General features: G+C 55.1%; 11 protein-coding genes across 11 annotated transcripts; 3 read left to right on the top strand and 8 right to left on the bottom strand.

Annotated features, from left to right (window-relative positions):
• Positions 1-1,051: 1,051 nt before the first annotated feature.
• On the bottom strand, positions 1,052-2,557 carry K452DRAFT_224602 (uncharacterized protein; the record flags this gene model as incomplete). The annotated part of the gene is made up of 2 exons (XM_033536697.1): positions 1,052-2,399; positions 2,478-2,557. 2 exons carry the CDS (start codon positions 2,555-2,557, stop codon positions 1,052-1,054), a joined length of 1,428 nt encoding a protein of 475 aa, XP_033399574.1.
• K452DRAFT_163465 (uncharacterized protein) lies at positions 2,449-3,332 on the bottom strand. The gene has a single exon (XM_033535699.1). The coding sequence runs from the start codon at positions 3,239-3,241 to the stop codon at positions 2,783-2,785; it is 459 nt and encodes a 152-aa protein (XP_033399575.1). The 5' UTR covers positions 3,242-3,332; the 3' UTR covers positions 2,449-2,782.
• Positions 3,333-6,745: 3,413 nt separating this feature from the next.
• K452DRAFT_285903 (uncharacterized protein) lies at positions 6,746-7,897 on the bottom strand. The gene has a single exon (XM_033540185.1). It carries the CDS (start codon positions 7,669-7,671, stop codon positions 6,910-6,912), a length of 762 nt encoding a protein of 253 aa, XP_033399576.1. The 5' UTR covers positions 7,672-7,897; the 3' UTR covers positions 6,746-6,909.
• A 136-nt stretch (positions 7,898-8,033) lies between these two features.
• Positions 8,034-10,010, top strand: K452DRAFT_317290 (uncharacterized protein). The gene is made up of 6 exons (XM_033544048.1): positions 8,034-8,478; positions 8,537-8,578; positions 8,637-8,742; positions 8,804-9,337; positions 9,400-9,472; positions 9,572-10,010. The coding sequence occupies exons 1-6, from the start codon at positions 8,317-8,319 to the stop codon at positions 9,642-9,644; spliced, it is 990 nt and encodes a 329-aa protein (XP_033399577.1). The 5' UTR covers positions 8,034-8,316; the 3' UTR covers positions 9,645-10,010.
• Positions 10,011-10,308: 298 nt separating this feature from the next.
• K452DRAFT_285905 (uncharacterized protein) lies at positions 10,309-11,308 on the bottom strand. The gene has a single exon (XM_033540186.1). It carries the CDS (start codon positions 10,933-10,935, stop codon positions 10,702-10,704), a length of 234 nt encoding a protein of 77 aa, XP_033399578.1. The 5' UTR covers positions 10,936-11,308; the 3' UTR covers positions 10,309-10,701.
• A 1,613-nt stretch (positions 11,309-12,921) lies between these two features.
• On the bottom strand, positions 12,922-13,946 carry K452DRAFT_163702 (uncharacterized protein). The gene has a single exon (XM_033535701.1). The coding sequence runs from the start codon at positions 13,774-13,776 to the stop codon at positions 13,231-13,233; it is 546 nt and encodes a 181-aa protein (XP_033399579.1). The 5' UTR covers positions 13,777-13,946; the 3' UTR covers positions 12,922-13,230.
• Positions 13,947-14,500: 554 nt separating this feature from the next.
• K452DRAFT_325756 (uncharacterized protein) lies at positions 14,501-15,403 on the bottom strand (the record flags this gene model as incomplete). The annotated part of the gene is made up of 4 exons (XM_033544803.1): positions 14,501-14,727; positions 14,849-15,124; positions 15,217-15,331; positions 15,392-15,403. The coding sequence occupies 4 exons, from the start codon at positions 15,401-15,403 to the stop codon at positions 14,501-14,503; spliced, it is 630 nt and encodes a 209-aa protein (XP_033399580.1).
• A 704-nt stretch (positions 15,404-16,107) lies between these two features.
• K452DRAFT_357464 (uncharacterized protein) lies at positions 16,108-17,343 on the bottom strand (the record flags this gene model as incomplete). Its single annotated transcript, XM_033546119.1, has 3 exons — positions 16,108-16,882; positions 16,933-17,099; positions 17,149-17,343. The coding sequence occupies 3 exons, from the start codon at positions 17,341-17,343 to the stop codon at positions 16,276-16,278; spliced, it is 969 nt and encodes a 322-aa protein (XP_033399581.1). The 3' UTR covers positions 16,108-16,275.
• A 217-nt stretch (positions 17,344-17,560) lies between these two features.
• Positions 17,561-18,452, top strand: K452DRAFT_285910 (uncharacterized protein). The gene is made up of 4 exons (XM_033540187.1): positions 17,561-17,600; positions 17,658-17,760; positions 17,922-18,052; positions 18,154-18,452. Exons 1-4 carry the CDS (start codon positions 17,598-17,600, stop codon positions 18,358-18,360), a joined length of 444 nt encoding a protein of 147 aa, XP_033399582.1. The 5' UTR covers positions 17,561-17,597; the 3' UTR covers positions 18,361-18,452.
• A 2,422-nt stretch (positions 18,453-20,874) lies between these two features.
• Positions 20,875-22,077, bottom strand: K452DRAFT_247352 (uncharacterized protein). The gene is made up of 3 exons (XM_033538053.1): positions 21,961-22,077; positions 21,252-21,903; positions 20,875-21,142 (listed from the first exon to the last, which is right to left on the bottom strand). The coding sequence occupies exons 1-3, from the start codon at positions 22,029-22,031 to the stop codon at positions 21,059-21,061; spliced, it is 807 nt and encodes a 268-aa protein (XP_033399583.1). The 5' UTR covers positions 22,032-22,077; the 3' UTR covers positions 20,875-21,058.
• Positions 22,078-22,177: 100 nt separating this feature from the next.
• On the top strand, positions 22,178-24,636 carry K452DRAFT_268327 (uncharacterized protein). The gene is made up of 3 exons (XM_033538884.1): positions 22,178-22,429; positions 22,483-24,132; positions 24,188-24,636. The coding sequence occupies exons 1-3, from the start codon at positions 22,322-22,324 to the stop codon at positions 24,461-24,463; spliced, it is 2,034 nt and encodes a 677-aa protein (XP_033399584.1). The 5' UTR covers positions 22,178-22,321; the 3' UTR covers positions 24,464-24,636.
• The last annotated feature ends 229 nt before the right edge of the window (positions 24,637-24,865 follow it).

Below are 24,865 nucleotides of genomic sequence, written 5' to 3' on the forward strand. Positions count from 1 at the left end.
CCATCATATACACAAACCCAAACCCAACCCAACAAACCAGCACAAAGCCCCCAAGCCCCCAGGCCCCCAGCACCCATCCCTTACCACGCACCGTACAACAGAACCCCCCTCTCCCCCACCCCACACGCCTCCCCGCGAACGGCCTAGCCCCGTTTCAGCTTTGTCCCTCAGGGGAGCGGGCGTGCTGCGCGGTCTGTGTGTCAGCTGCTCGTGCCTCACTCGCGCGTGGCGTGTGCTGTGTTGTGCTGTGATGTGGGTGTGGATGTGGATGCCTAGTATGGGGCCGGGGTGGGGTTTGCTGGGTTGGTGGTGGCTGAGTGGTGGGTGTGTGTGTGCGTGCTGTACAATAGTAGAGGGAGAGGGAGGGTGGCTGTTGGTGCGGCGCGTTTGTGGGAGGGGGCAAGCACTGCGACCTGGAGGGCAGACTGGTTGCTCTGGCTAGCTATGTATGTAGGTAGCTAACTAATTAGCTAGCTGGCTGGCTATCTGACTATGTATGTACTGTACCGAGAAGACAAAGAGGCCGGGCCAGCAGCACTGCATTGCGCTCTACTGCACTGCACGACACTGTCTAGCTCAGCTCTATTCCGCAGTCAAATTAACCGTACCTACACACTGCATGCGTGTTGTTTCGTGAAGATCGCTCCTTCTTTTTCGCGTTCTAGCAGGTAGGTACAGTACAGTGCTGTGCTGTGCTGTCTATGCACAGCACGCAGGACCAGGATGCCGGCGGCCCTCTTGCTACTGCTGCTGAAGACACGATGCTGGCGCCATGCGCGCTGATGCCCTCATTCTTGCTCTTTCTATATTTCCTCGGCTCCCGGTGAACATATTATCGCCGAGATGCGCTTCGAGGCAAATACTTCCAGCTCACAGGGAACACCAATCTCAACGACAGACAGACAACCTAGAAAGGACGAAGAAGCTTGACGGCAGGTAGCGAGATCGAGGATACAGTTTCTTTGGAACAGCGAGCGAGCCAGAGGGTCCATGCCGACGGTTGGCAGTGCCTCGGATGGGGTCGTGATCGTATGTATGCCAGAGAAGCGGCCTACCGTCTGCGCTCGTAGCCGCTGCGGTCACGATCACGGTACCGCTCCTCGCGCCTGCCGTACCGCTCCCTGCTCCTGTCTCGCCCGCTGCCGCGGAACTTGTCGTCGCCGCCACGCCTGTAGTCGTCTCTACGCCGGTCGTCGTGCCTGTCTCTGTCATCCCTGCGCCTGTACTCATCTCTGCCATCCCTCCGCCTCTCGCGCGGACTGTGGCTGCGCTGCCGCCGGTGGGCGCCGCCGTCGGCCCCCCTGTCGGCCCCCTTGCGCCCTTGGCCCCGCTCAAACACCATGCCGTAGCCGGCGTCGCGGGCGTCGTCATCCTCGGGCAGCTCGGCGCGGTACTGGCGCTTCTTCTCCAGGCTGTCGATGCCGCCGAAGCCGCCGCCCTGGCGACGCAGGCGCTTGCTGTTCGTCGCGTCGCGCCACGTCGTCGAGAGCTTGGAGACGGACTGCGAGAAGTCGACGTGGATGCGGTGGTCGTCGATCAGGACGTCCTGCATCTTGAAGTAGGCTAGCTCGCATGCCTTTTGCTCGTCGAACTCGATGAAGGCGTACTGCAGGCTGTCGCCCGTCGTCTTGTCGCGGATCACCTCACACGACAGGATCTTGCCGAAGCGCGAGAAGATGATCTCGAGGTCCTCGTCTTGTGTCACGGGGTTCAGCTTGCACACGAAGAGGACGTTCTCCGGGGGCTTGACCTCGGCAAATGGCAGGTCGCCCATCATTTCGAGCGTGAGGGCCTGGGCGCGGGCCTCGCGCTCGCGCCGCAGCTTCTCCAGGTGCTCGGGGTCACCCTCTTGGATGTCTTCGTCGTCGGCTATGCGCACCGTTGCCAGCTGCGCCTGCGAGGGCACGGGGCTTTCGGGCGGCTCGACCAGCCCCGGTGGGTCGGGGAACGGGTCGTCGAGCACGATCGTGTGTCGGATGCGGATGTCCTTTAGCGGCCGCCCCGTCTCATCCGCAAAGGCATTGTTGATCTTCTCCAGCGCGTCGAAGCCTTCCACCACCTGCCCGAACACGGCGCCCTTCCCGTCCAGGTATTCAATGTTCTCGCCCAGCGTCACCAGGAACTGGCTCCCGGCCAGGCGCTCGTCGGGATCGTGCGGCCCGGGCAGCGTTGCCATGCTGACGGTGCCGCGCTCGGCATGCTTGAGCTTGGCGCTCAGGTCGGGGACGAAGGTCTTCTTGGCGGGGTTCATGGGCTCGAGCAAGCCCCAGACCGAGGAGCCGCCATCGCTGTCCTTGGAGTCCGGGCCGATGGGGTCGCCGGTCTGGAAAGAAAAGTCCTTCTGGACAGAGTAGACGGGAGCATAGTTGTAGTACTTGAGCTTGCAGAGCTTTAGGAAGCTATGAGGTAGATGCGAAGGCGGCTTGGTCAGTGGATTTAGCTTTTCTACAATGCACGAGGGGCGCGACAGCACTCACTTTTCGCAGCACTTGGGGGCCTCGTCGACGCGCAGGTCGATCGTGATGTCGCCGACGGAGGTCTCGAGCAGCACGGACATGGTGTGCGTGTGCGTTGGCGGAGTCGAAGCTCGTGAAGCTTGAAGAAACAGTCGCGTCGCGATATGACGATGTGTCGAGCCCTGAGGCTAGTCCGTTTTAGGTAATGTCTCAGGCACGGCAGGGCACCCACCACCAGGTATTCCTACCTACAATAGCTACTCCCTACCGGCCATTCCGCCGTCTTCTTGGCTTCGCGACGCAGTGGCACCCGGAATTGCGCGACCTCATCGACGGAGGACGGAGATGTGCGGCCCGTTCCACGGTAGGCGAGGCGCTGGGGGAAAGCTGTCGTCACTGCTGATGAAGCCGGAGTTAGTGGGTGTTGCTGGCCGGGCATGTCGGTGTTGCCGATTTAGGATGAGAGAAGGTGTGAGGGTGGGTAGGGGGTAAAGGAGGAATTCAGGGATGTATCTAATCCTCCCCAGTGAAGTTCTCGAAAAAGACACGCTCGTCTCGCATGAATTACTTTCTACGAGGAAGCTCATTGATTGTGAGCAGCACCGGTTGCGTCGCCTTTCATGTTGATTAGCATGTCGACTGTCGACCTCATGTTTGTTTCTCGTTTGCATTGTCTTTGGCAACTGTCGCCGCCTATCCTGATGGCTTGGTATAGGTACGGAGTATAGAGGTGAGTGCTGATTGTCTAATATCTTTGCCATTTTACCACTATGCTGGGTTTGCATTTGCAATCGATGCGTTTATAGGGGAGGCAGGACCATATAGTGTGCGAAGAGATTGACGGGAGAACAACACACTCGCAGTGCGGAAAATACGCTCCCGAACACTCGAGAAGGCCGCACGAGCGGCTCAGTCTACCCTACTCACTATCCTCATATACCTTGCCTCGCTAAGAACAGGATAGGAGTATCGGGCCAAGCACGATGTATCCGCCAACGATTTCGAAGTACACTGCTCGTGAATCGGAATGCTTTGCTCCTTTGCAATGCTGGCATGTAGTTGGTCGTGCTAAGGATGCTGTCTCACTGGCTCGCCACTACCTACATACTTCCTCACACCGAGCCCTACGTGTAACGCTGACGGCGAACGACGCCACGTCTCGCCGTGGTATGTTGTGGTAAGCCTGTGGTGGATGTAGTTTGTGGTGAGCGAGCAGAACGAGATTGAAGATGAATAAGAAGAGAGAACTGGGAGTAGTCATATATACAAGCAGAGATTACATATTGAGTAGTGGTAGTGGTTATGAAAGACATAAGATAGGCTCCGGGAGGCGTCAAAGGTGTATCAGAGCGAAACTCAGTGACAGCGCTTTGTGGATGATATACAACAGTTTTTTTCGACCTTCAAAGAGCTGTGCAATGTGGTACAATATGGCATTGTTTGGGCTGGCTGCTAGGTCTACTTTTATATTTATGGCACTGACTTTTGGACCGTCGCTACATATTTCTAAGCTGGAGCATCTTCTTCGGGATGTATGGCTTGAAGACAGGCTGGCTCATTGCACTTAGCATTAGGTGCCACAGGGAGAAGGTAAGTTGGTGTGGTTGGCTCGGGTTGCTGTGCTGATGTTAGTAGCGACTACGTTCGCATGTAATTACAGGTGAGGGCAGTATTGACATAAACATCGCAGACTATGAAAGATTATTGCGAAGAGTCGGCGAACGTACAAGCATCTCAGCAGCATCATGATCATCGTAAGCAATGAAGGACCAAAAACATTGACACTGACAACCAGCGCGATGACGCAGCCCGAACAAACCTGCTCTATATAATACCCACATGCCAATCTCTAAGCATGGAATCGAGCTTGTCAGCGACGCAGTCGCCTGGTTCAAGTAATGGGCGCTCTGGTCTGGGGGTAAACACCAATTTGGCTGTCCCTAAGACAAGTGAGTGAGGGTTTGGAAAAGGGAGCACGCCTGAGGAGGTGGATTCGATTCCTTTTGCCGGCAATGTGAAAGTTTGTTTTCTTTTTTTATTTTGGGAATGTGAATGTGTTAGATGAATGGATGTTGATTGAAGTGAGTACGACCATTCTCGAGGATTCTTTGTAAGTGTGCCCTTCTTTTCTCCTCATCCTTTCTCGTTCCTTTACACTTTCCTCCCACACATACATCCAAGTCGTGCGATGGGCCTTGCCAGAACGCCCGCCTTTTCCACCCGCGTCCCGCTTTGCTTTTATGGGCTCAGACACAGCGCCGCACGCCGTAATTGATCTTCCCGACTTTGCGAGCTGTACGCTACGCATCGCTCTGAGGACAGACCAAAGAGACCCTTCACAAGCTGGGCATAGCTAGCCGTGTCTCTTGCGTCCATGCGTCGGCGGACCATCGCTCCCCTCAATTTGCGTTTGCGTGTGGTCCCTGGACCACGCGTCTCTGCGTTGAGCGGGCTTTCTTTGCGCTCTCACTTTTAGACTTGCGGACCAGTATTTGCTATCTGAGCTGTTTAAAGATGTGGAAACATTATGACTATAGATAATGTCGAGTGGATAAATATCTGTCGGGTCAGTCAGTCATCAATGATCACGCCTGCGCATTTCACCGACAGATTTGTAGGCATATATCTAGCAGGCCCGTCTCACGACTTCTCGGTGTACTAAGCACTTCCCAGAACGTGATTCATTGAGTTCGTCTATCCTATGTGCTTCATCACGACAAAATCACCACTTGAAAAACAAAGGCCCGAATGAGAGAACCATGGTGCTATCGACAAGACAAATAGGGCAACAAATCTAGCACCTAATGTTAAGCTATAGGTACAATTAAATCAAAACTAAAGTTCGCCGCCCCTTGTCCTGCAAAAAACGTTGATATATCGCTCACTGCTAAATATCCCCAATGTTTTCCAACCACGCAAAGATATCCTGACCACAACCAACCTCACCCAAGCCCCCTAATTTACAAGCTAGTCTACTCGACCATACAGCACAAATTCTCATAAGCGTCTGATCATTATTTAGTCTTGTCTGGTATAACGGCATGGCTTCATGTGTGCATTTAATCGTGCAGACACTGAAAAATAAAATTGGAAAGAAGCGAGGATATAGTATGTTAGGGTATTATAGAGCCAGTATCAGGGCTGTATGCTTCGGGCCCGTAGTATAATGGTTTTACGTTGTAAGTAAGAATATGTGTCTCAGGGTAGGAGAAAGATGAGACCAGTCCGTATACGCATAAGCACTCACTGTACGACCAGACTGGCAGCTACATACGGTTGTAGGTAGATATAGGCACACTAAAGTACCTTAACTTTGTAGTTAGTTTAGCAAGCAAGAACTACCTTTAACCCCGCCCTATCAGTGGCCATCTGCCAGTTTGCTCCACTTCACACAAGTATATCTTTCTATATTCTCACTCATTTGCTTACAGCATTATCTACTATCTTAGACGCCATGGCAAGAAAGACGCTGTATGGTGAGAAGAAGGCCAGACATACCAGAAAAACAGCTAGGTTGCTTACCCCCAACCGGAACAAGACAACTTCTTCTTTCCCACTTTACTTAAAAAACTACTTACTTCACAGTAGAAAATGCTAGCCATCATCTCCACACCACGATACTCCACACCAGCGTAGAATAATGGTAGCGACTACTATCATCGTAGTATGAAAGCATATCAGCTAACCTCTTACGTACTGCAACTGTTTCGCAAAGAGCGTAGTGTAGTCTAAGGCGAAGCCATTCTTGTGAGACATAGTAGCTTCTCCACAGGTTTAAAGTTGTCACCGCGCTCCTTTTAGGTGAGAAGCGCTGCTTTGGAGAGCTGGATATCTGATTCCATAGCTATTTATAACAGATACACAATGACGTTGGCGGATTTTTGAGTCGCTTTCACAGAGGTCCAGTTTGACGTTGTAGGTTTGCAAAAGTTAAACGGTCTGAAAGCGTAGTTAATATGTGGTACAGCGCCTACAATTTCTTCTGCTCTACGTTCTCGATTGCTGGTGCAGACGATAAAGGGGGAAAATTGAGACCAGTTGCGTCCATTGCTGAAGGAATTGTTGGACCGCGGTTGACGTTCCTTGCTCGGCTTGGCTTGAATAAGGTTTTGGCATTATTTCTGTCTCTTTCATTCATTCTTTTTTATGAGGTTTGAGCTTGCAGTATGTTCCTTGGTTCCATGTAGAGTGTGATCTGGCACATTGGAGCCTTTGAACGATGATGCAAGAAGTACTGTGAATAGTTAACAATGACCAAATCTGGGATGAACATGAAAATACAACATAGAGGACAGGAGATTTGGAGGCCAAGTTAAAATTAAAAGCTACATTAAGAAGAGAGGCTCGGGTAAAGTTCAATCCCAGTCATTTATCGTTAATCTCATCGCAGATTAATCTGCACACGGACATTGCTCGCGGCCCGCACCCGCCTACACTTACAGCCAGTTCTAGCCTAAGCAGCCTGGCTCTTCACGTACTCGACAATATCATCCCTTGCAACAGCAACCAAGAACCCGTCATAGCTCTTCTCGCCCACCGTCTGAATAACAGCACCATCGACCCGCTCGTCCTTCCCTACCTTCTCGATAACCTCTCGCGCACCTCTGATGTTCTTATCCGACGCAGCAGCCTCCTCATCGGCCAATCGACCTTTCCTAACCACGTTATCGACGATCAGACAAGCGCGCGGTGTGCACATCTTGGCCGCCTGATCAAAATAAGTCCAATTATTCTCCTTGTCCGCGTCGATGAACGCGAACCCAAAGCGCTCCCTCTGGCCCTTGTTGACTTCTTCAACAAGCTTAGGCAGCACGTCGACGCCACTGCCGACGATGATCTCGACACGGTCCGCCACGCCAGCAGCGCGCAAGCTATCTTTGGCAACAGCAGCGTGCTTCGCGTCGACCTCGACCGTCGTGATCTTGATGTCCGGGTTCGCGTGCGCGAGCCAGATGGTTGAGTAGGCGCCGAGCGTGCCGACTTCGAGGGCGTGCTTGACGCCCAGCATGCGTGCCTGCAGCATCAGGAACTTTCCCTGAGCGGGTGAGACGGCGATGTCGGGCAGGCCGTTCTCTGTCTGCGCTTTCCATGCTTTGTCGAGAACCTCGGACAGGGCCTTGTTGCGGCCATGCAGGTGCGGGATTGCGTAGTGGTCGACGGCGTCCCAGCGCGGGTCATGCTCGTGGGAGGCGTGGATCGAAGGGTGGCTCGACATTGTGTAGGTGGAGGATGAGGTGGAAGTGAGAGTTTGGTTCTGGGAATGGTCATGTCAACGGCAACGGAAGCGGGGCAGCTTTATAGGCAAGATGACGACGTCAGCACGCAAAGACATGATCGGGTTTAGCGGTAATAGCGACAGCTGTGATAGTAGGATGGAGCGAATAGCCGATCGGACATAACGCGTACAGCCGAGAGAGAGTGGTATGTACACGCCGACGTCGGGGGCATGGAGGAAAGAGAAGATGAAGTCGAGTCTGGCACTCTGCGACACAAGGCGTGGCGGAACAACGTTGACGCGGGCCCTGTTGGGCTTGGCAGGCCTGATTTCCGCTCCGAACAGACCGACTCAGGCGGTGCAAGAACGCCATACACCCACCAAAGCTCCTCAACCCGTCCAGACGCCTGTCATCCGCAAGATACCCCGGCGAGCCTCCCCTCTCCGCCCTTGACTTGCTCGTTGCCCTCTCCGCCGGTGCCATTCTCAACGCCTCCCCCGTCCCCCACGTGCCCCTCCCGACACGATAGTATCGAGTTGAACGTCATTTCTTCCTAATCCGGGGCGCGACAACACAACTGCCCCACGACCTGCACCTCAAAGCCGATCGCTTCTTTCACCTGCACAGAGCCACACAGCCGAGCCATGGATACCAACATGGAGGACGTGGGAAAGCTGCCCGATCCCAGCCAGCTCTCGTCCATGAAGTCGGAGCCCACGACCATCCCCACGCTGGACGGCTGGATCGAGAGCCTGATGAGCTGCAAACAGCTGAAGGAGGAAGATGTCCAGAGGCTTTGTGACAAGGTACGGGCCTGACCTAGGGCATTGCGAGAGAGCAGGAGCTGACGTGGTGCAATGCCAGGCCCGGGAGGTGCTTCAAGACGAGTCGAACGTCCAGCCAGTGGTACGTCTTCAGCCTCGCTGAAATTTGCCCCGTGTCAATTGCTCACCCCCGCCACCAGAAATGCCCTGTCACAGTCTGCGGTGACATCCACGGCCAGTTCCACGATCTGATGGAGCTGTTCAAGATTGGTGGTCCCAACCCCGACACCAACTACCTCTTCATGGGTATGCCAGATCTACATCATCTCGCCATCGCTGTTGATGCGACGTCCTAACCTGGCTATAGGTGACTACGTTGACCGTGGTTACTTCTCCGTTGAGACCGTCACTCTCCTTGTTGCCCTTAAGATCCGCTACCCTCAACGCATCACCATCCTCCGCGGCAACCACGAGTCGCGCCAGATCACCCAAGTCTACGGCTTCTACGACGAATGCCTCCGGAAGTATGGCAACGCGAACGTCTGGAAGTACTTCACCGACCTCTTCGACTACCTCCCCCTCACCGCCCTCATCGACGGTCAGATCTTCTGTCTCCACGGCGGTCTGTCTCCCAGCATCGACACCCTCGACAACATTCGCGCCCTCGACAGGATACAGGAGGTGCCGCACGAGGGACCCATGTGCGATCTGCTCTGGTCCGACCCCGATGACCGGTGCGGCTGGGGCATCTCCCCCAGAGGTGCGGGTTACACCTTCGGCCAGGACATTTCCGAGGCCTTTAACCACAACAACGGCTTGACTCTGGTCGCGAGAGCGCATCAGCTGGTGATGGAGGGCTACAACTGGTCTCAGGACAGGAATGTCGTGACCATCTTCTCAGGTACGGAGACTTCGGGCCCCCCATAACATGACTAGCGCAGCGCGCTGACTCGTGCCAAACAGCACCCAACTACTGCTACAGATGCGGCAACCAGGCCGCGATCATGGAGATAGACGAGCACCTCAAGTACACCTTGTAAGTTCCTCCCGAGCCTCGATCCTATATTCAAGGACACAATGGCGACTCTCCCTCCACCGCAGCCGCAGTGCTAACCGTATTCTCTCCACCGCACAGCCTCCAATTCGACCCATGCCCGCGCGCCGGCGAGCCCATGGTCTCGCGCAGGACCCCCGATTACTTCCTTTAGCATGCTTCTAGACAGCGAGTTGTGTGTTGGCGCAGTGTTGTGGAGGGTGGATTCACGACAAGAATTATAAACTCCTTTGCATGCATGCAATCAAACGTTGCGGGGTTGCGCAGGGTCTTGACACTTGGTAGACTGTACATATGCATCACGGCAGCCTATCAAAACAACGAAAGGGAACCCGGGCGGGCGGACGGATTGACGCTGCTGCTGTCGCTGCTGCTGCTGCTGCTGCTGCTGCTGCTGCATGCTGCATGCTGCCGCGAGTTACTGCCGCGGTCCAGTATGTCAGTGCGTCGGTCGGTCCGTCGGTTCGTGTGCTCGGCTTGATGCTGATAATAATCGCTTGTCTTGGTTGGGAGCTCTGAGCCGGGGTTTGGCGTGCGTGCATGCGTGCGTGTGTGCGTCCACTGTATGCGCTGTTTTTGAGGCTGGCTTGGTGTTGTGCATGGCTGGCCGGTGTCGTGACTGTCCGGGTAAATGAGGCGCTGCCATTGCCATGCCTTGTTCGTGCCGTGCGCATTTATGCCTTTCTTCTCTAATGGACAGGTAGGTACCTAGGAGCAGGTTCTGGTGTCGTGAAAGCGCGTCGCTGTATTGTGTGAAGTCGAGTCGACCCTTCCTCCCCTTTGGCCTCCCTTGCTTACTTCTCTAGCTATACACCGCGCCCGGCTCTGCCTTCTAGGTACGCCTTTCCCGCTTTCTGCACGCGTGTATTTTGTATTTTGCGGTGTTATGCGAGGATTGGGCTGGGAAGGGGTGCGGTTGTTTGTTTGCTTTTGTGTTTGTGTGTGTGCGTGTGTGTGTGCGCGTTTAGTGAGGTAGTGTAGTGTAGTGTAGTGCTGGGTGGGGATAGTGTTTTTGGGACTTGGGAACTACTAATCACTTTGCTGGTGCATATGTATGTATGGATCTGTGGAGGGTGGGATGGGTTGAGAGGGTTGGGTTTGTTGTCTTGTTGTCTTGTATTTCGGTTCTGTTGCTTTTTTATGGGGATGAGATGAAACAGTGGTATTCAGAATACTAAGGCAGTGACTTTGCTGGCGGTGGATGGAATAGACTAAGCCGGGCTAGGGGGGCTTGTGTGGCTTGGGTAAGAGTGAGGGGAGAGAGGGGGGTTTTCAGATTTTCCTGGCTCTTTTTTTGGCTTCTTGTTCTTTTTCTTGTTCTTGTTCTCGTTGTTGTTATTGTATGTCTGGTGTGGGATTGGGGACGGGAAGAGGAGAGTAGAAAAGAAAGGAAAGAGAAAAGTAAAAAAGTAAAAAAGTAAAAGGAAAGAGGGTAAGGATGGCATGTACCAGACAGACGGATTAGGAGAGTGAGTGAGCGAACGAGCCGGAGGTCTAGACTACAGTCAGTCAGTCGGCCAGCCACCACTGTCTGTCTGTCCGCTCTCACAAAGAAACACGCCATCCTCGCCACCACAGAACCAGAACAGGACGGACCAAATGCCAAAGCGAGGAAAAGAGAACGAGAAGAAGAGAAGAAAGCGAAAGGCAGCCTAACACACCCACCAGCCTCCACCTCGCAGCAAGCCAGCCAGCCAACCACCAGTGAACTAAGCAAGTAAGTACCTAGGTAGGCACCAACCAAACGCACCGCACCACACCATAGCACGCCCCGCCTCGCCCCGTCGCTGCCCTTCCCCGCCCACAGCGCGCTGCCCACCGCCCGCCGCCTGCAACCACCCGCACCCGCACCCGCCGTTCGCTCGTGCCTGAGACACGGCATGCGCACGCGCATCCGCATCCGCGTGGGCGCGCGTGCGCCGCGCCGCGCAGCCGTTCGTCGTGCCTGGCACCGCAGCGACGCAGCCCGCACGCAGAGCGCAGCGCAGCGCAGTGTGGCGTGGCAGGGCGAGGTGCGCGGCGGGATGCCGTGTGACGCGGGGGCGGGTGAGGGCGTCGCGCGGTGGTGCTGATGCTGGTGCGGAGAGGGGGGAGAGCGAGGGAGGGCGCGTTGATGGAGGCAGGTGGGGGCGGAGGAGGGGGAGGAGTATTTGTGGTGGTGAGGGAGGAGGCGGTAGGCAGGGAAGAAAGAGACGCAGAAAGAGATAAACGCGAAGAAGACGTAGATGAACCCAGCCCATCCCCGGGGCATGACCATCCCCCTCTCACAGCCCCTACGCCACTAGAAGCACGCTCCCTGCTCGCCCCCGCAAAGAGAGAAAAAGGAAAAAACAAAACCCACACACACACACACACACACACACACACACACACACATCCACACGCCCCCAAAGAAAGAAAGAAGCCAGAACCCAACCCGGCTAGCGCAGCAACGAGAACAGAAACGCGCTTCCCAGCCCCCATATCCGTACCCATACCCATGCCCATGCCCTGGCGCTGCCGCCGAGCCGCAAAAGCAATTCTCAGAGTGAGCGAGCCAGCCAGCCTTGCCGTAACGGGCAGGAACGCGAAAACGGCTTGAACGGGAAACGGCGCGTTTGTGCGATGCGGGCGAGGGGGGTGGCGTTTGTTTGTGCGCTGCGACTGATGGAGGCGGAGACGGAGACGGTGGTGGATGGGGATGGGGATGGGGTTGTGAGGACTGATCAATGAAAACAATCTCACTCTCAATCTCAATCTCTCTTCTCGTCTCCATCACCCATGTCCGCAATCACCCACCCAGCCAACCAAACACCGCACACCCAGGACCCCCAGACGCCACCGCATCAGCCACGCCTACGCCCATCCCTACCCCTGTCCTTACCAACCCACACAAACACACCTCACGCCAACGTCCCCCAACCAACCCGAACATACGGTGAGCACCAGCAGCACCAACAGCAGCAGCAACACTCGCACCCGCACGCCCAGCGCACGCGCGCGCGCACCCACGCATGCATGCACGCACGCACGCCACGGCCGCGGAGCGGTGCCCGCCGCTGCTGCTGCATGTACATGTACCGTATGTGCACACACACACACACACACACATACACATACATACACACAGCAGCGTCAGCGTAAGCGTAAGCGCGCTGGAAAGCCGTGGCGTGGCGTGCGTGCATGCGTACGGCGTGCGGCTGGCGTGCGGAAGTGGCGGGAGCGGCTGAGAAGCTATCTAGCTAGATAGCTTTGTGTGCCTGTGTGAGTGAGTGAGCGAGTGAGTGCGTTAGTGCGCTGCCCGCTGCTGCTCGTTTGGTGTGGCCGTTGGCTGGCTGGGGGGTTACGCAAGGGACGGGACGAGACGGGACGGGACGGAGCGGAGCGGGGATGGCGGCGGGTGTGTGTGCGAAGGGGGAGGGGTGCGTTTGCGCTGGAGGGTAGGTGGTTATCGTCTACGTCAGTACCTATGGGTGGATGTATGTGGGTAGTTAGAGGCTAGGTACCTACTCTAGGTAGGGAGTTGATGGACCTGCAGCGAGTGAATGAATGACGTCTTGTCAAGGCATGTTTCCACAATAACAACCACCTACGACGACGCATGTAGTACTCGGTACAACCACTCAGCCAGCCAGCCAGCAGCCCCATCAGCGCGCTTCCAAACAGCTTCCGGATCCCAAGGGCCGCCCCTCCCCGCCACGGAGACACATGCGCCTACATGCAGCCGAACACGTTGCAACCCCAGCAACAGCAGCATCGTACTACTGCCGTAGCCCGTCACCGCATCCGAATCCCAGGGACGGACGCACGAATTGCGTCGTCCAGTGATGGACAGCATAACAGTGACATCGTCCTCCCCGCCCGTTGCCCGTTGCCCGTTGCCCGGCCCGTTCTCCATCGCCGCCGTTGTCCACCAGCGCCGTTGACATCTGTGGCGACCCGGGCCCGACGCAGCAACGTTGCGCTACGCGCGCGACGGCACGGCGGATGAGGAAATGGCGAGGGGAATCCGGGAGTGGGGGCCAGGAGCCGTGGGAGCGAAGGAAGGGAGCGAAGGAAGCAGAGCTAACGCGCTTGAAACGGAACGAATTAGCAGCAACACGAGCACGTCCAACAACCAACGACGACATTGACGTCGCCAACAACAAAGTATGCGTTTCAAGGACGAACAAGATAATGGACACGGAGCAAAGGATTTTAAGCGAGGCGGTCAGCAAAACAGGGAACCGTAGTAGCAATAGCGATAGCAACAGGAGCGGCTGCATAGCGACAGCGACATCGGCCATGCAAAATAAGAGATAAAACATAATGCAGATTACGCATGATTCCGCCCAGACTAGACCGGCCGATCGGTCGAGTGAAAGAGGAATACAGACAGACGTAAGAGTTGTGCGACGCAGACCAGCTAAGAACCGTATTTCCTACAACCCCGGACCTCGTCACCAAAAACAGAGAGACAGAGAGAGAGAGAGAGACAGAGACACATGGAGGGATGAGAGAGATGATGGTTCTTATTCGATGACGACAACGACGCGCCTTTTTTGGGGAAAGAAAGCAAGAAGTGGTGTGAGAAAGAAAAGAAAGGGAAAAAAAAAAGTACCCAGAAAGTGAGTGAGAGAAATTATCTCCCCTCTGCCGCCAAGAAGTGCTACGAAAAAAAAGAAGAGGGGGAGAAAGTTAAAGTGCCGATAAGTATCTTTAATAGAAAGAGAAAAGCGGTAAAAGAAGAAATTGTAGAGGGAAAAAAAGGCAAAAAGGGTTGTCGCTTGTGTCGTCTCTACTCCTCCCATCAGTGCTCCGGCAAAAAGAAAACGATGAAAAACAGGTAGATGCATGACCGTTGGTATAATGGCTACCACATTATTCCCTCCTGCTCCGTGCGTGCGTTCGTGTGTTTGTGTGGCAGCCGATGCAATGATTCCACCTTCCTACCATGCCCAGTTCCTTCCACTTCCCAAATCATTTACCCGGACCACCAACGTAAGACGTACTTTGCTTGCTTGCGCGCGTGTGTATGGGTATGGATGCGCTTTACATGACAATGCAGCAGCAGCCCTTGTTCTCGGCATCACCGTCCATCTCCATCTTGCCCGAGGGACCGTTGCCGCCGGCCGCCGGCGCGCCCGGTGACGACATCTCGCGGTTGTATCTCCTGATCTCCCGAACGAGGTCGTAGAAGGCGTTGTCGACATTGACGCGCGATTTCGCAGACGTCTCGAGGAACTTGCATCCGAATTGCTTCGCCAGGTTTTGGCCCTCTGTGGATAGCAACGAAAGCTGCGGTCAGCCAACTGCACCAGTCGTGTCCATTGTTGTCCTTTTGTTCTTTGTCTTTTTTCTCTTGTTTGAGGAGGGAAAAATAAATGCGTGTTTACTGACCTTCCGTCGAGACCTGCCTCTCGGTCTCCAAATCACACTTGTTGCCAACGACGATGATGGGGAAGTAGTCCTTGTCCTTGACGCGCAGAATCTGCTGCTGGAAGGTCATGATTTCCTCAAAGGATTGCCGGGAGGTTATCGAGTAGACGAGCAGGAAGCCCTCGCCGGTCCGCATGTACTGCTCGCGCATCGCCGAGTACTCCTCCTGGCCGGCGGTATCGAGGACGTCGAGGAGGGCAACCTCTTCATCGATAACGCACTGCTTGCGGTACGAGTCTGCGGGCAGCGACGTCAGCGTCGGGTGTTGGCGATGATCTGCGCGAAGAAAGGGGGGCATGGGCGGTATGGCAATGCCGCGGGCAACGCACCTTCAATGGTCGGGTCATACTCGTCGACGAAGTGGCTCTGGATCAGCTGGATGGTCAAGCAGGATTTACCCACACCACCACCTCCTACTACTACGAGCTTGTATTCTCTGAGGAACTGCACGAGTCAGGTCAGCCGAAGCGAGTGGGTCGGGCGAGCGAGATGAGGGCAGCGCACCTTGGACGCCATTGCTGCGAGGAAAGGAAGAACGGCGGTCGGTGCTAGCTTTGGAGTTGGAGCTGCGCGAGGCGGGCGTCGGAGGGGATGGCTCGTCGGCGGGTGCTTCGCTTGCGCTTGGTTGGCTGGTTCGGGGGAGAGCGAAAAGAACGGAAGGCTCGAGCTGGGACGGACGACGACTCGAGGCGGATGCGAGGGCTCTCTCTTTTCTGTAGTGTGTGTGGTGTGCCCGGACAATGGGAGGTTGGGGGGGGGAGAGGGAGAAAGAGAGAAGAGGGAAAGAGAGTGGAACGGGGTGAGGTTGTGTTGTTCGGGAGAAGAGTACAATGCGGGCGCGGGTAGGAAGACGGCCAGTGCCCTGGGCGTCTTCGCTGCCCGGATGGCCCGTCCTCAGCAAGAATCAGTCGAGCAATCTATCGCCTCAATGCCATTCGATAAGAGCCGCGGGCCAGGTGCGCGCGAGCCAAAGAAAAAAAACACGCCCGCCTTTTTTTTCGCTCCTCCCCTCCCCCTATGTTGGATGGCATACAAGCTGCAGTGTGTCTCACTCCAGCCGCCCGCCCCCATTGCCGCCGAGCCTATCTCCGGCCCGCCGCTGCCACGTAACTTGCCTTTGCGACTCGTGCCCCCGGCCCAATCCCACTCTCGCTGCCCGCCTCTTCTCGGCGCCGTGCAGGTCATGTTATGGCCGCTGCATGCGCATTCCCGAAGCCTCACTTCCCAATCGGCCGCCCCACCCTGCCCACGATCTTCACGCGACCCTCCCAACGGCCTTGCATCTCTGACGTTTGCCCTGAAACCCCTGCCACTCAACTCAGCTGCCTGTCTCACCAAAGTGCTATTGGTTCTGGTGCGCGTCGTAAATTCATGCATGCATGGCCAATCTACTCTGAGTCGTCCTCGCCCTCGACCACCACCCGTTTGCCATCCACCGCCTTCTCCACCTCCGGAACCAGGCTGCGCATGTACTCGACATCGCGTCCCACGAGCGTCACCGTGTTGCGCGCCTTTCCCCACCGCGGGTAGCTTCCCACCTTGATGCCTCGCGCCTCCACCTTGGCAGCTAGCTCCGTCAGATAGCCCGCGACAGAGCTCTCTGGCATCGGCGTCGAAATCATTATCCTGTGAATACCCTTGCCCTCCGGGTCTCTCAAGCGCGGCAACAACTGCGGCTTCAGCGCGTCGAGCATCCTCTCGAAAAGCCGAGGGATGCCTGGAAGTATATGTATGTTACCGTTGACCACGCTGATGGGCACCCACAGCTCCTCGTCGACAAACACTGCCTGTTCATCCAAAGGTCTGTTCTTGTCGATTGGCAGAAGAACCATGCGCTTCTTCGCTTCAAGCGCAGGCGAAGGCTCGTCCCAGTTAAATTTCGGCTTCGAGGGATGCGGTTTCGAAAGACGCTTCATCCGCTCATAGGCCTCTTCGTGAAGCACCAACGGTAGATCAAAGGCTTTTGCGATCGACTGGTAGGTAATGTCATCGTGCCTGTCCCCAGTCAGCCTCCGTCCAATGCGCTCGCTGGCCGCGGTGCTTACGTTGGTCCAATGCCGCCCGAAGTCACAACGAAATCGTAGTTATTGGACATGCGCCGCGTAGCCTCGACAATCTCGTCTTCATCGTCGGCGATGACCTCGATGCGCTTGAGTTGGATTCCTAGACGGAAGCAGAACTTGGCGAAGAAGGCCGAGTTCGTGTCGACGGTCTGCAGGGTACTGAATTAGCGCATGGCATAGACTCGAGAGGGCGGGGACCTCGACCTTGCCGCCGAGGACTTCGTCTCCTATGATCAGAGCTGCGGCCGTGTGGATCATGCTCTTGCCCTGCGCGCTGGTTGCAGCCATGGCCGGGTACGTGTGCGTGCCGGAGCCGAATGCGGCGGAACGATGGGCGTAGTTGGGGAGAGGACGAGAGAAGTGTCTGGCAAGCTGGCTCAGGCGGCCGAACATGGGTTGTGGAGCAGTACTTCAGGCAGCAGCAGCAGCAGCGGGAAGAGCGAATGGAAGTGAGAGAGGCCGGCGGGCGCAGCATCAAAGGCGTCATGAGAGGCGGCGCGCGAGTCATTACTAACGCCAGGTGGGTCGCGAACGCGTTCCCCGCATGACATCTGCGGACGTCGACGAGGGGCTGGCGTCCGCTGCTTCTTCAGCCCTACCAACGTCCCCTCGACACCTCGTACCTCGCCGCATTCACGTCCTCCGAAATGGTTCATCCCCGCCGCCCTCGTCCCCGCGACCCGCCCACCTGCTGACGCCCGCCCCAGGCCTCCGAAGCAAGACTCTACACCTTCTCGCAGGAGACGCGCGACAAGCTGCGGAAGTTCCGCCTGGGCACGTCCAGAGCCAAAGATGCCCAAGCCGTCATCTGTACGCACGCTTTTCCCCGACGCCGCTAGGGGGGAATGAGAAAGAGAGCGAGAGAGAGAGATATGGATCCTGCTCCGATCGATCTCGCCTCCTTTTCCCCTCGCCGCGCCCGCCTCCCTGCGCGCCCGACACGTACTGAGACGGCTCCTGCCTCCCTCCAGACCAGATAGACAAGAAGTCGCTCGAGATCTCGCAGGCCGATGCCGAAGTGTACAACAACATGCAGAAGTTGGCCGACAAGCTGCCGGACAACTCGCCGCGCTACGTCCTGCTGAGCTACCCACTCGAGCTCGTACGAGTCCCCTCCCCCTTCCCCCTCCACGTCCCCGAAGAACGAGCCAGTACCAGCCCAGCGCAGCGACTGACGCCTCACATTTTGTGACCCCCTTACAGTCCACCGGCCGCCTCTACGTTCCCTACGTCATGATCTACTACCTACCGGCGACGTGCAACAGCGAGATGAAGATGCTGTACGCGGGCGCCAAAGAGCTACTGCGCAACACAGCCGAGGTCGGGCGCATCATCGAGATGGACAGCCCCGAGCAGCTGGAAGAGATTGAAGACCGGCTCAGGGAGGACGCCGAGAGCAAGGGTTACTGAGCGCGCGTGCGCTGCGTGCCGATAGGTAAATACGAAGCGGGAGCCACGTGCTGGCATGCCGGATGTTGACGTGCTCCACCTGAATTGCTTTACCGATCTGCCCCTCTCCCCGACCGACTCGTTCCATCTTCGTGCACCCCCCCGCAACGCCACCGTTTCTTGTTTCGTCACTTGCGCCCATGCCGCCATCGATGCCCCCGTCTTCTCCTGCCCCCACTGTTGCCGCCCCTGGGTGATCCGTGGCACTGTTGGTTATATCGCTGCCCGTGCGCGCGCCGGCAATACAACACTTCGTGCGTCCCTAGGAACTGTCATTTCCGGGAGTTTAATGCCTCTGCCTGGACTGATCTGAACTACCATTCTGGCAGGGTTCAGATAGGTGTCTTCCCAATCGAACTGATCGTGATCGCTTTGGGTCTACGCGAACAGTTCCGGACGTAACTGGAAATACTCATTTTGTGATAATGTCAAGGCCTTTTAGCAAAGTAGTTGTGTTGCATCTAAACATGGTTATGATTAGCTTCTTTCTCACTCGGGTTTAGTCCTTGGTATGTGGTCGTGGAAACTGAAACACAGCCAAAGGAAAAACCACCAAGTCGATCTGGCCTTACTACATTTCGGAAGCGCAAGCGAAACTATAGAATGCCAGCCTATTGTATACATGGTAGATCAGGACATCACGGAAAGGTCACTGCGTAAGCCGACAGCTACCGCTCACATGACGACGGCAAGTTCCATTTTACCTCGTCCATAAAAGACTTCTGCGATGCTTGTCCTGAACCCCAAACGGTAAAGGAGAGAAGATCGCTGGACGAGAAGGGAAATGGAGGTTAGTGAAGAAGTTCGTCAACGACGTCCTATCACCTCAACAAAAACATCCCTGCCTAGGCCTACGTGGTAATGGTCCCATAATCCGACACAGAAACGGGTAGGCCACTTCACAACTGTACCTGTTGATCTGCACTTCCTGATTCGGTCACTGGTTCTGGCAAGGATCAGCCAAACAGTGTCAATGGACTGGTTGGACCGGGTGCAGAGAAACGAATTAGTCCTGGAAAGGGTAAATTGATATCGAATACCTGGTTAATACTCGCGCAAGCCTTCTGCTTAACGTACTTTGATATTCTAGTCGCCTAAGCGGTCTGGACCACGTCACCTTATTCCAGAAAAGATCTCAGTTAAACTATCAGTCGAGACCGGGCGGGAGATCCTAGCGTTGTGCTCGCCCCCGGCGTTGGTGGGCAACCATCGCTGAGTTTAGCGTGAGGGTACTGGATTTTGGCAGCCAATCCCTCCTTGCTGTTCATCCCACTTTATGTACTACGTATGGCTTCTGCAATCCCTCGTCGAAAACAGAACACCTCATAGCAGAAAAGAGGTCTGAACAATAGATGGGCCTGGTATCACGAATAACCAAACCTACTTCACTAGATAGGGGAATGTTCGAGCATCCCTCCAGAAGGCACTACGCAGCCTTTACCCGTTACCAGACCCAAATATGACAGATTTTTTTTGGACAGATGGATCGTACGGGTTTAAGCAAGTACTTGATCAGAAACTATATGCTGACACGGAATGGTAGTCTTCTCTAATCAATAGTCTCTAGCAGAAGATTTGTAAAAAGTCAAGTACTTAAAGAAGTAGAACGCTAGAGTATCTACTCATAACTTTAAGAGAGTAGTACCTCCCTAGACGCAATTGTGAATGGTTGAGAACCAACAGGAAGAAATCCTGTATGCGATCTCGACATACCGCCGCGGAAGTTTACTTTGGTGGAACAACGTTGCGGCCAGCACCGAGATAGCCGACTTCATCGTGCCATACTGATGCTGTTCATATCCACAGTAAGGAGTGGACAATCATCATCAGTTACAATATATGCTGATGATTTTTATGGAAACGTCCTTATTTTTATATATATTCTTTTTCAATATCGCCCTAACCGTGCGTTTTTCGTTGCAGGCCGCGCAGAGGAAAAAAAGGGGAGCAGATGGAAACGACACACCTGCTGCATCAGCGAATATAGACGTACGCAAAACAGTCATTCTCCCCCTTAGCGGTGGGATATGTGCGTTTCTCTTGCACTGCAACTAGTGTCCTGCTCCTTGGTGATCTTTTTATAGGGTAATTTTAGTTCTCAGCAACAATCATGCATGGCAATATGTTCGGTATGTCTCTCTTCTTCATCGCAGTTTAGATGATATGCTGCCTCAGTGATATCGGCGGTAGCATTGACAATTGCTCCCACAACGGCATAAGTATCCTCTGTAGCCTTGAATGTGACCTGCTACAATCTTGATATCGTTGGTTGCTGTGGCTGAGCTGACTGAGTCGCGACGCATCCGGATGACTGACTGTTCTTGGACGTCGGAAATGCCAAAAAACCCGCGTCGAGAATTTGTTACGTGAGTTGGCCGGTAGACTTTAAGCCTAGGCTCAGAACCACAGTCAAGACTGCTTACAACGTTTTTGCTGGTCAGCAACTTTCGACTGGTAAAAATATCGTATCGATATGTCCCGCTTAGTTTTGTGTGGCCTTTCGCACACCTTGGCCGTTACAGAGAAGGCGACGTTATAAACATTGAACGCCAAAGCGAGATCGGACTGTACTGCAGTCTAATGGCTTTCGTCCATGTAGCGACTATCTCATCCATAAGTACTTCGTAGGTATTTACACCTTGGGTAATCTCGTCCGGTTTCATTTCTTTTCCCATTCAGTGCCTTTCAGACGCTGCATCAGGTATTCAACCTCCACTTCTTTTGTCAATGGAATGACCCAGTCCTGTAAGCTTTGTTAGCTGTCTGCAAAAGCAAGGAAGATTGCCACGGTATCAAAGCAAAAACACAGGGAAAATAACTCCGTGCACATCTGCCAAAGGAATCCTGCTTACCCTATACATATCCACAACAGCATCCACATTGATCTTGGTCGGTTTGTCATTCGGGTTCTCGGGATCCTTGCCGTAGTTGGTGGCCTTCAACCGCAACCTTTCTAGCACCTTCTTCTCCACCGCAGCGTCGGTAATGGCTTCATCAATCCCCTTCTTGTCATTATCATGAATGAGCTTGACAAAGCGCTCCGTCTCTTTCCTGAACTTTGCCTCGGCGACAAACTTGCCGTAGTGGATACGACGCGAGAGGGCCTGCAGGCAGGCAATGTCGGTCACAGCAGTGGAGCCATAATGAGATCTGTTTTCCTGTTCAGAACCTCCTTCGCTCTTGGCGCATGCGGCTGGGAGGATGTGCTTGATGTAATTCTCCTTCAGCTTGGCATTGACGTTGACATCGTTCGGATACAGGACCGGCGGGTAGTCGAGCGGCTTGAGAACGGGTGTTCGCACGGCTTCGGGAAAGAATGGGTACTCGTCCGGGGCCTGGTACCGGCGGAGGCGTGAGTGGAGGCTCTCTTGCTCGAAAAGCAGCCATTCGAAGAAGCTGAGAGGGCTGCCGGGGACCTGGATGGCGCCGGGCTCGTAGACGGAACGGTTGAGAGGATACTGGACGCGTTCAATCAGGTAGATGGTGATGGTGTCTTCGATACGGCTGCACGACCACGTTAGCTGAGAACCCCGCAGTGGGCGTCGAGTCAGTGGGTCTTACATGAGCGTCGAACGAATGTTTGCCAGGTCCAAGACCTGGTTGGCGTCCGTCAAGCCTACTGCAGTGTCCATGATTGTTTGTGCACACGACTCAGCGGGGGGCAGCCGTCAACTATGTATCTATCATGGTTGCGGGGCGGAACCGGACCGCAGAGGTTCCCGTCCTAAATGTTGTCGCCGACGCGACGGGATGATGCAACTTCAAAACCCAGGGTGCAGCGGGCTCCATCGCAGGACAACAACGCCGTGCGACACCGCTATTTCTCCGCTTTTGACCAGGGTCTTGCAAAAAACCTAATTATGCTTGCATTCCCTTGAGCTAGCAACACGCCTCTTCCGCGCGCCGTCAACCACCATAACCCATGGCCACCTCTACCGGGGGAGACGATGCACCTCGAGGCCGGTCGCACAGAGGGAGGCCGAGGCCTCTGTCCGAGGACCTGCGAGATGAGGACCCCGGCTCATCTACTGTACGGCGCCGCAGCACGAGTTCGCGCGCTTCGCATTGCTAATATTGTAGCAGACGCGGCAACTGGAGGCCTTTGGACGCAAGGTCACCGCCACCGCAAACCACCTCATCGGCCCTCTCGGAGAAGCCGGCGTCAGCCAACACTATACCAATGCGCTCGGCGATCTCCACCGGGAGCTGAGGCGCCCCGGCATACAGCGCTCTGTCTTCAACCTCGCCCAGGCCACGCCCCGAGAGCTGGTGCGCTCAAAACTTTCCGTCCCCGAGATCCAACAACGAGCCCTCTCTTACCTCCCCGACGAGCTGCTTGCGGATATACCAGAAACGAGCAGCACCTATTCGCTTTTCCAAGGCTTCCAGGCCACGTTGCCCGAGGATGACAAGTCTCAACACAGAAAGCGTAGAGGGCCGCGGCATAATTCTAAAGGCCAGCGCTTGCTGGGCGAAAACGACAATGAAGATGAGGATGGACCACCCGACATGTCGCGCCTCAAGGACCAACAAGATCGTCTGAATCATCGCTTGGAGATGATGAGCGTGCGGAAAAATATGTGTACTACGGAGATTCGAGAGATTGACAACAAAATTTTCAATCTCAACACTATGCGCAAAATCGTTTTGGACAGGCTAGCGGGACTGGAATCGGAAGAATCCGAGCTAGAGCATGAGCTGCTTGACGTGGAGAACAAGATGGATGATCTGCAGGAAGAACTGGAGGATCAGGCGGCTCTGTCACAGAAGACTCCTACAACACCGACAGGTCCCGGAACCAACATTGAGAGTACGGAATCATCACCTGAGTTCATGTCTGAATCGATTTACGAAAAGCTGCCTGCTCCTTCTCCTCGGACAAAGAAGCGGAGAGCGAATCGCCGGATATCTATGCCAGTCCTGCATGAGCACATGGAACCAGGCTCTAAGATCAAGGAACTACCTGCTCACAACGATATTGTAACTGCGATAGACTTCGATATGCCGTTCGGTACCATGGTCACAGCTTCTCTGGATGATACTGTTAGGGTGTGGGACCTGAACGCTGGCCGTTGCATGGGCATGCTTGAAGGTCATATCTCTTCGGTTCGCTGTCTGCAGATTGAGGACAACATCGTTGCAACAGGCTCCATGGACGCCTCTATTCGCCTCTGGGACTTGTCTCGTGCTGAATATGCGCCGCAAGACAACCGCATCAACAAAGGTAGCGTGGAAGAAGACGACGACGATGCGCTAGGTTTCCAGGGCGAGGAAGACGCACCGCCCCCGCCTCCGGCGACTAGCATGCAGGATTGTCCCCTTTTCAGCTTGGAGGCGCACGTCGCCGAGGTTACGGCTCTTTACTTCAAGGGTGACACACTGGTTTCCGGCTCCGCGGACAAGACATTGCGTCAATGGGATCTGGAAAAGGGCCGCTGCGTGCAAACACTGGACGTGCTTTGGGCAGCTGCGCAAGCCTCAGCCAACTTGACGCCGCTGGAGGGACAGTGGCGCGCCCCTGGTCGCGTTCCTGATGCCTCGGCGGACTTCGTTGGTGCTCTCCAATGCTTCGATGCGGCACTTGCTTGCGGAACGGCCGACGGTATGGTGCGTCTATGGGATCTCAGAAGTGGCCAGGTTCACCGCAGTCTGGTCGGGCACACCGGCCCTGTGACGGCGCTCCAATTCGATGACGTGCACTTGATTACTGGATCGATGGACCGAAGTATTAGGGTAAGTGGCAACCTTGAAGTTGTGCGTTCATGACACAAGCTAACAGGAATGGTAGATTTGGGACCTTCGCACGGGCTCCATCTTCGATGCCTATGCGTACGACCACCCGGTTACAAGCATGATGTTCGACACTAGGAAGATTGTGTCGGCTGTCGGCGAAGATGTAGTCAAGGTGTACGACAAGACGGACGGCAGGCATTGGGACTGCGGACCGGGTGCTTTGACCGACGACGGCGCGAGCAGCGCTTCGGCGATTGAGCAGGTGAGGATCAAGGATGGGTACATGGTGGAAGGAAGAAGGGACGGAACGGTGGGGGTGTGGACATGCTGATTGAGTGTATGTATATAAAGAGCGGGACAAAGTGTATACTATGGGCGGGCGCTGATTGGCCGCTGCGTGTTCCTTGCATACTGATTGTACAGAGCTGATGGGTGGATTTTGAAACTTGACAATTTCCTGCTATGTTGGAAGTTGCGCAAAAGAGCCGTTTTCTTATTTGGGCTAGATGCATATGCTCAAACCTAACCCCGAAGCCCGCCATTTCCGGCGGAACATTGTTGGGCCGAGACGGAGGTCGGTGGAGCTTGAGCAGCAGTTTTGTCATTGCCGCGCGCAGGCCGTGCACCAAAAGTCTCCAACGCCTCGCGCGCGAACATTTGCTTGTATCGCCTCTTGGCTCGTTGCTCCTTTTTTTTTGTCTTTGCGCAATTCCTAACCCTCTTTTCTTGTTTC

The sequence above is a fragment of the Aplosporella prunicola genome, assembly GCF_010093885.1.
Source record: "Aplosporella prunicola CBS 121167 unplaced genomic scaffold K452scaffold_8, whole genome shotgun sequence".
NCBI classification, from domain to species: domain Eukaryota; kingdom Fungi; phylum Ascomycota; class Dothideomycetes; order Botryosphaeriales; family Aplosporellaceae; genus Aplosporella; species Aplosporella prunicola.

Excerpts from the sequence above, each read along its gene's own strand:
- K452DRAFT_163465 (XM_033535699.1), bottom strand. The coding sequence starts at position 3,241 with ATGCAAACCCAGCATAGTGGTAAAATGGCAAAGATATTAGACAATCAG.
- K452DRAFT_285903 (XM_033540185.1), bottom strand. The coding sequence starts at position 7,671 with ATGTCGAGCCACCCTTCGATCCACGCCTCCCACGAGCATGACCCGCGC.
- K452DRAFT_317290 (XM_033544048.1), top strand. The coding sequence starts at position 8,317 with ATGGATACCAACATGGAGGACGTGGGAAAGCTGCCCGATCCCAGCCAG. Across the intron at positions 9,338-9,399 it reads TGTCGTGACCATCTTCTCAG|CACCCAACTACTGCTACAGA; the intron begins GTACGGAGACTT and ends CGTGCCAAACAG. Across the intron at positions 9,473-9,571 it reads GAGCACCTCAAGTACACCTT|CCTCCAATTCGACCCATGCC; the intron begins GTAAGTTCCTCC and ends TCCACCGCACAG.
- K452DRAFT_285905 (XM_033540186.1), bottom strand. The coding sequence starts at position 10,935 with ATGCCATCCTTACCCTCTTTCCTTTTACTTTTTTACTTTTTTACTTTT.
- K452DRAFT_163702 (XM_033535701.1), bottom strand. The coding sequence starts at position 13,776 with ATGTTTTATCTCTTATTTTGCATGGCCGATGTCGCTGTCGCTATGCAG.
- K452DRAFT_285910 (XM_033540187.1), top strand. Across the intron at positions 17,761-17,921 it reads AGATGCCCAAGCCGTCATCT|ACCAGATAGACAAGAAGTCG; the intron begins GTACGCACGCTT and ends GCCTCCCTCCAG. Across the intron at positions 18,053-18,153 it reads TGAGCTACCCACTCGAGCTC|TCCACCGGCCGCCTCTACGT; the intron begins GTACGAGTCCCC and ends ACCCCCTTACAG.
- K452DRAFT_247352 (XM_033538053.1), bottom strand. The coding sequence starts at position 22,031 with ATGGACACTGCAGTAGGCTTGACGGACGCCAACCAGGTCTTGGACCTG. Across the intron at positions 21,904-21,960 it reads AACATTCGTTCGACGCTCAT|CCGTATCGAAGACACCATCA; the intron begins GTAAGACCCACT and ends GTGGTCGTGCAG. Across the intron at positions 21,143-21,251 it reads CTGTTGTGGATATGTATAGG|GACTGGGTCATTCCATTGAC; the intron begins GTAAGCAGGATT and ends CAAAGCTTACAG.
- K452DRAFT_268327 (XM_033538884.1), top strand. The coding sequence starts at position 22,322 with ATGGCCACCTCTACCGGGGGAGACGATGCACCTCGAGGCCGGTCGCAC. Across the intron at positions 22,430-22,482 it reads AGGACCCCGGCTCATCTACT|ACGCGGCAACTGGAGGCCTT; the intron begins GTACGGCGCCGC and ends ATATTGTAGCAG. Across the intron at positions 24,133-24,187 it reads CGATGGACCGAAGTATTAGG|ATTTGGGACCTTCGCACGGG; the intron begins GTAAGTGGCAAC and ends CAGGAATGGTAG.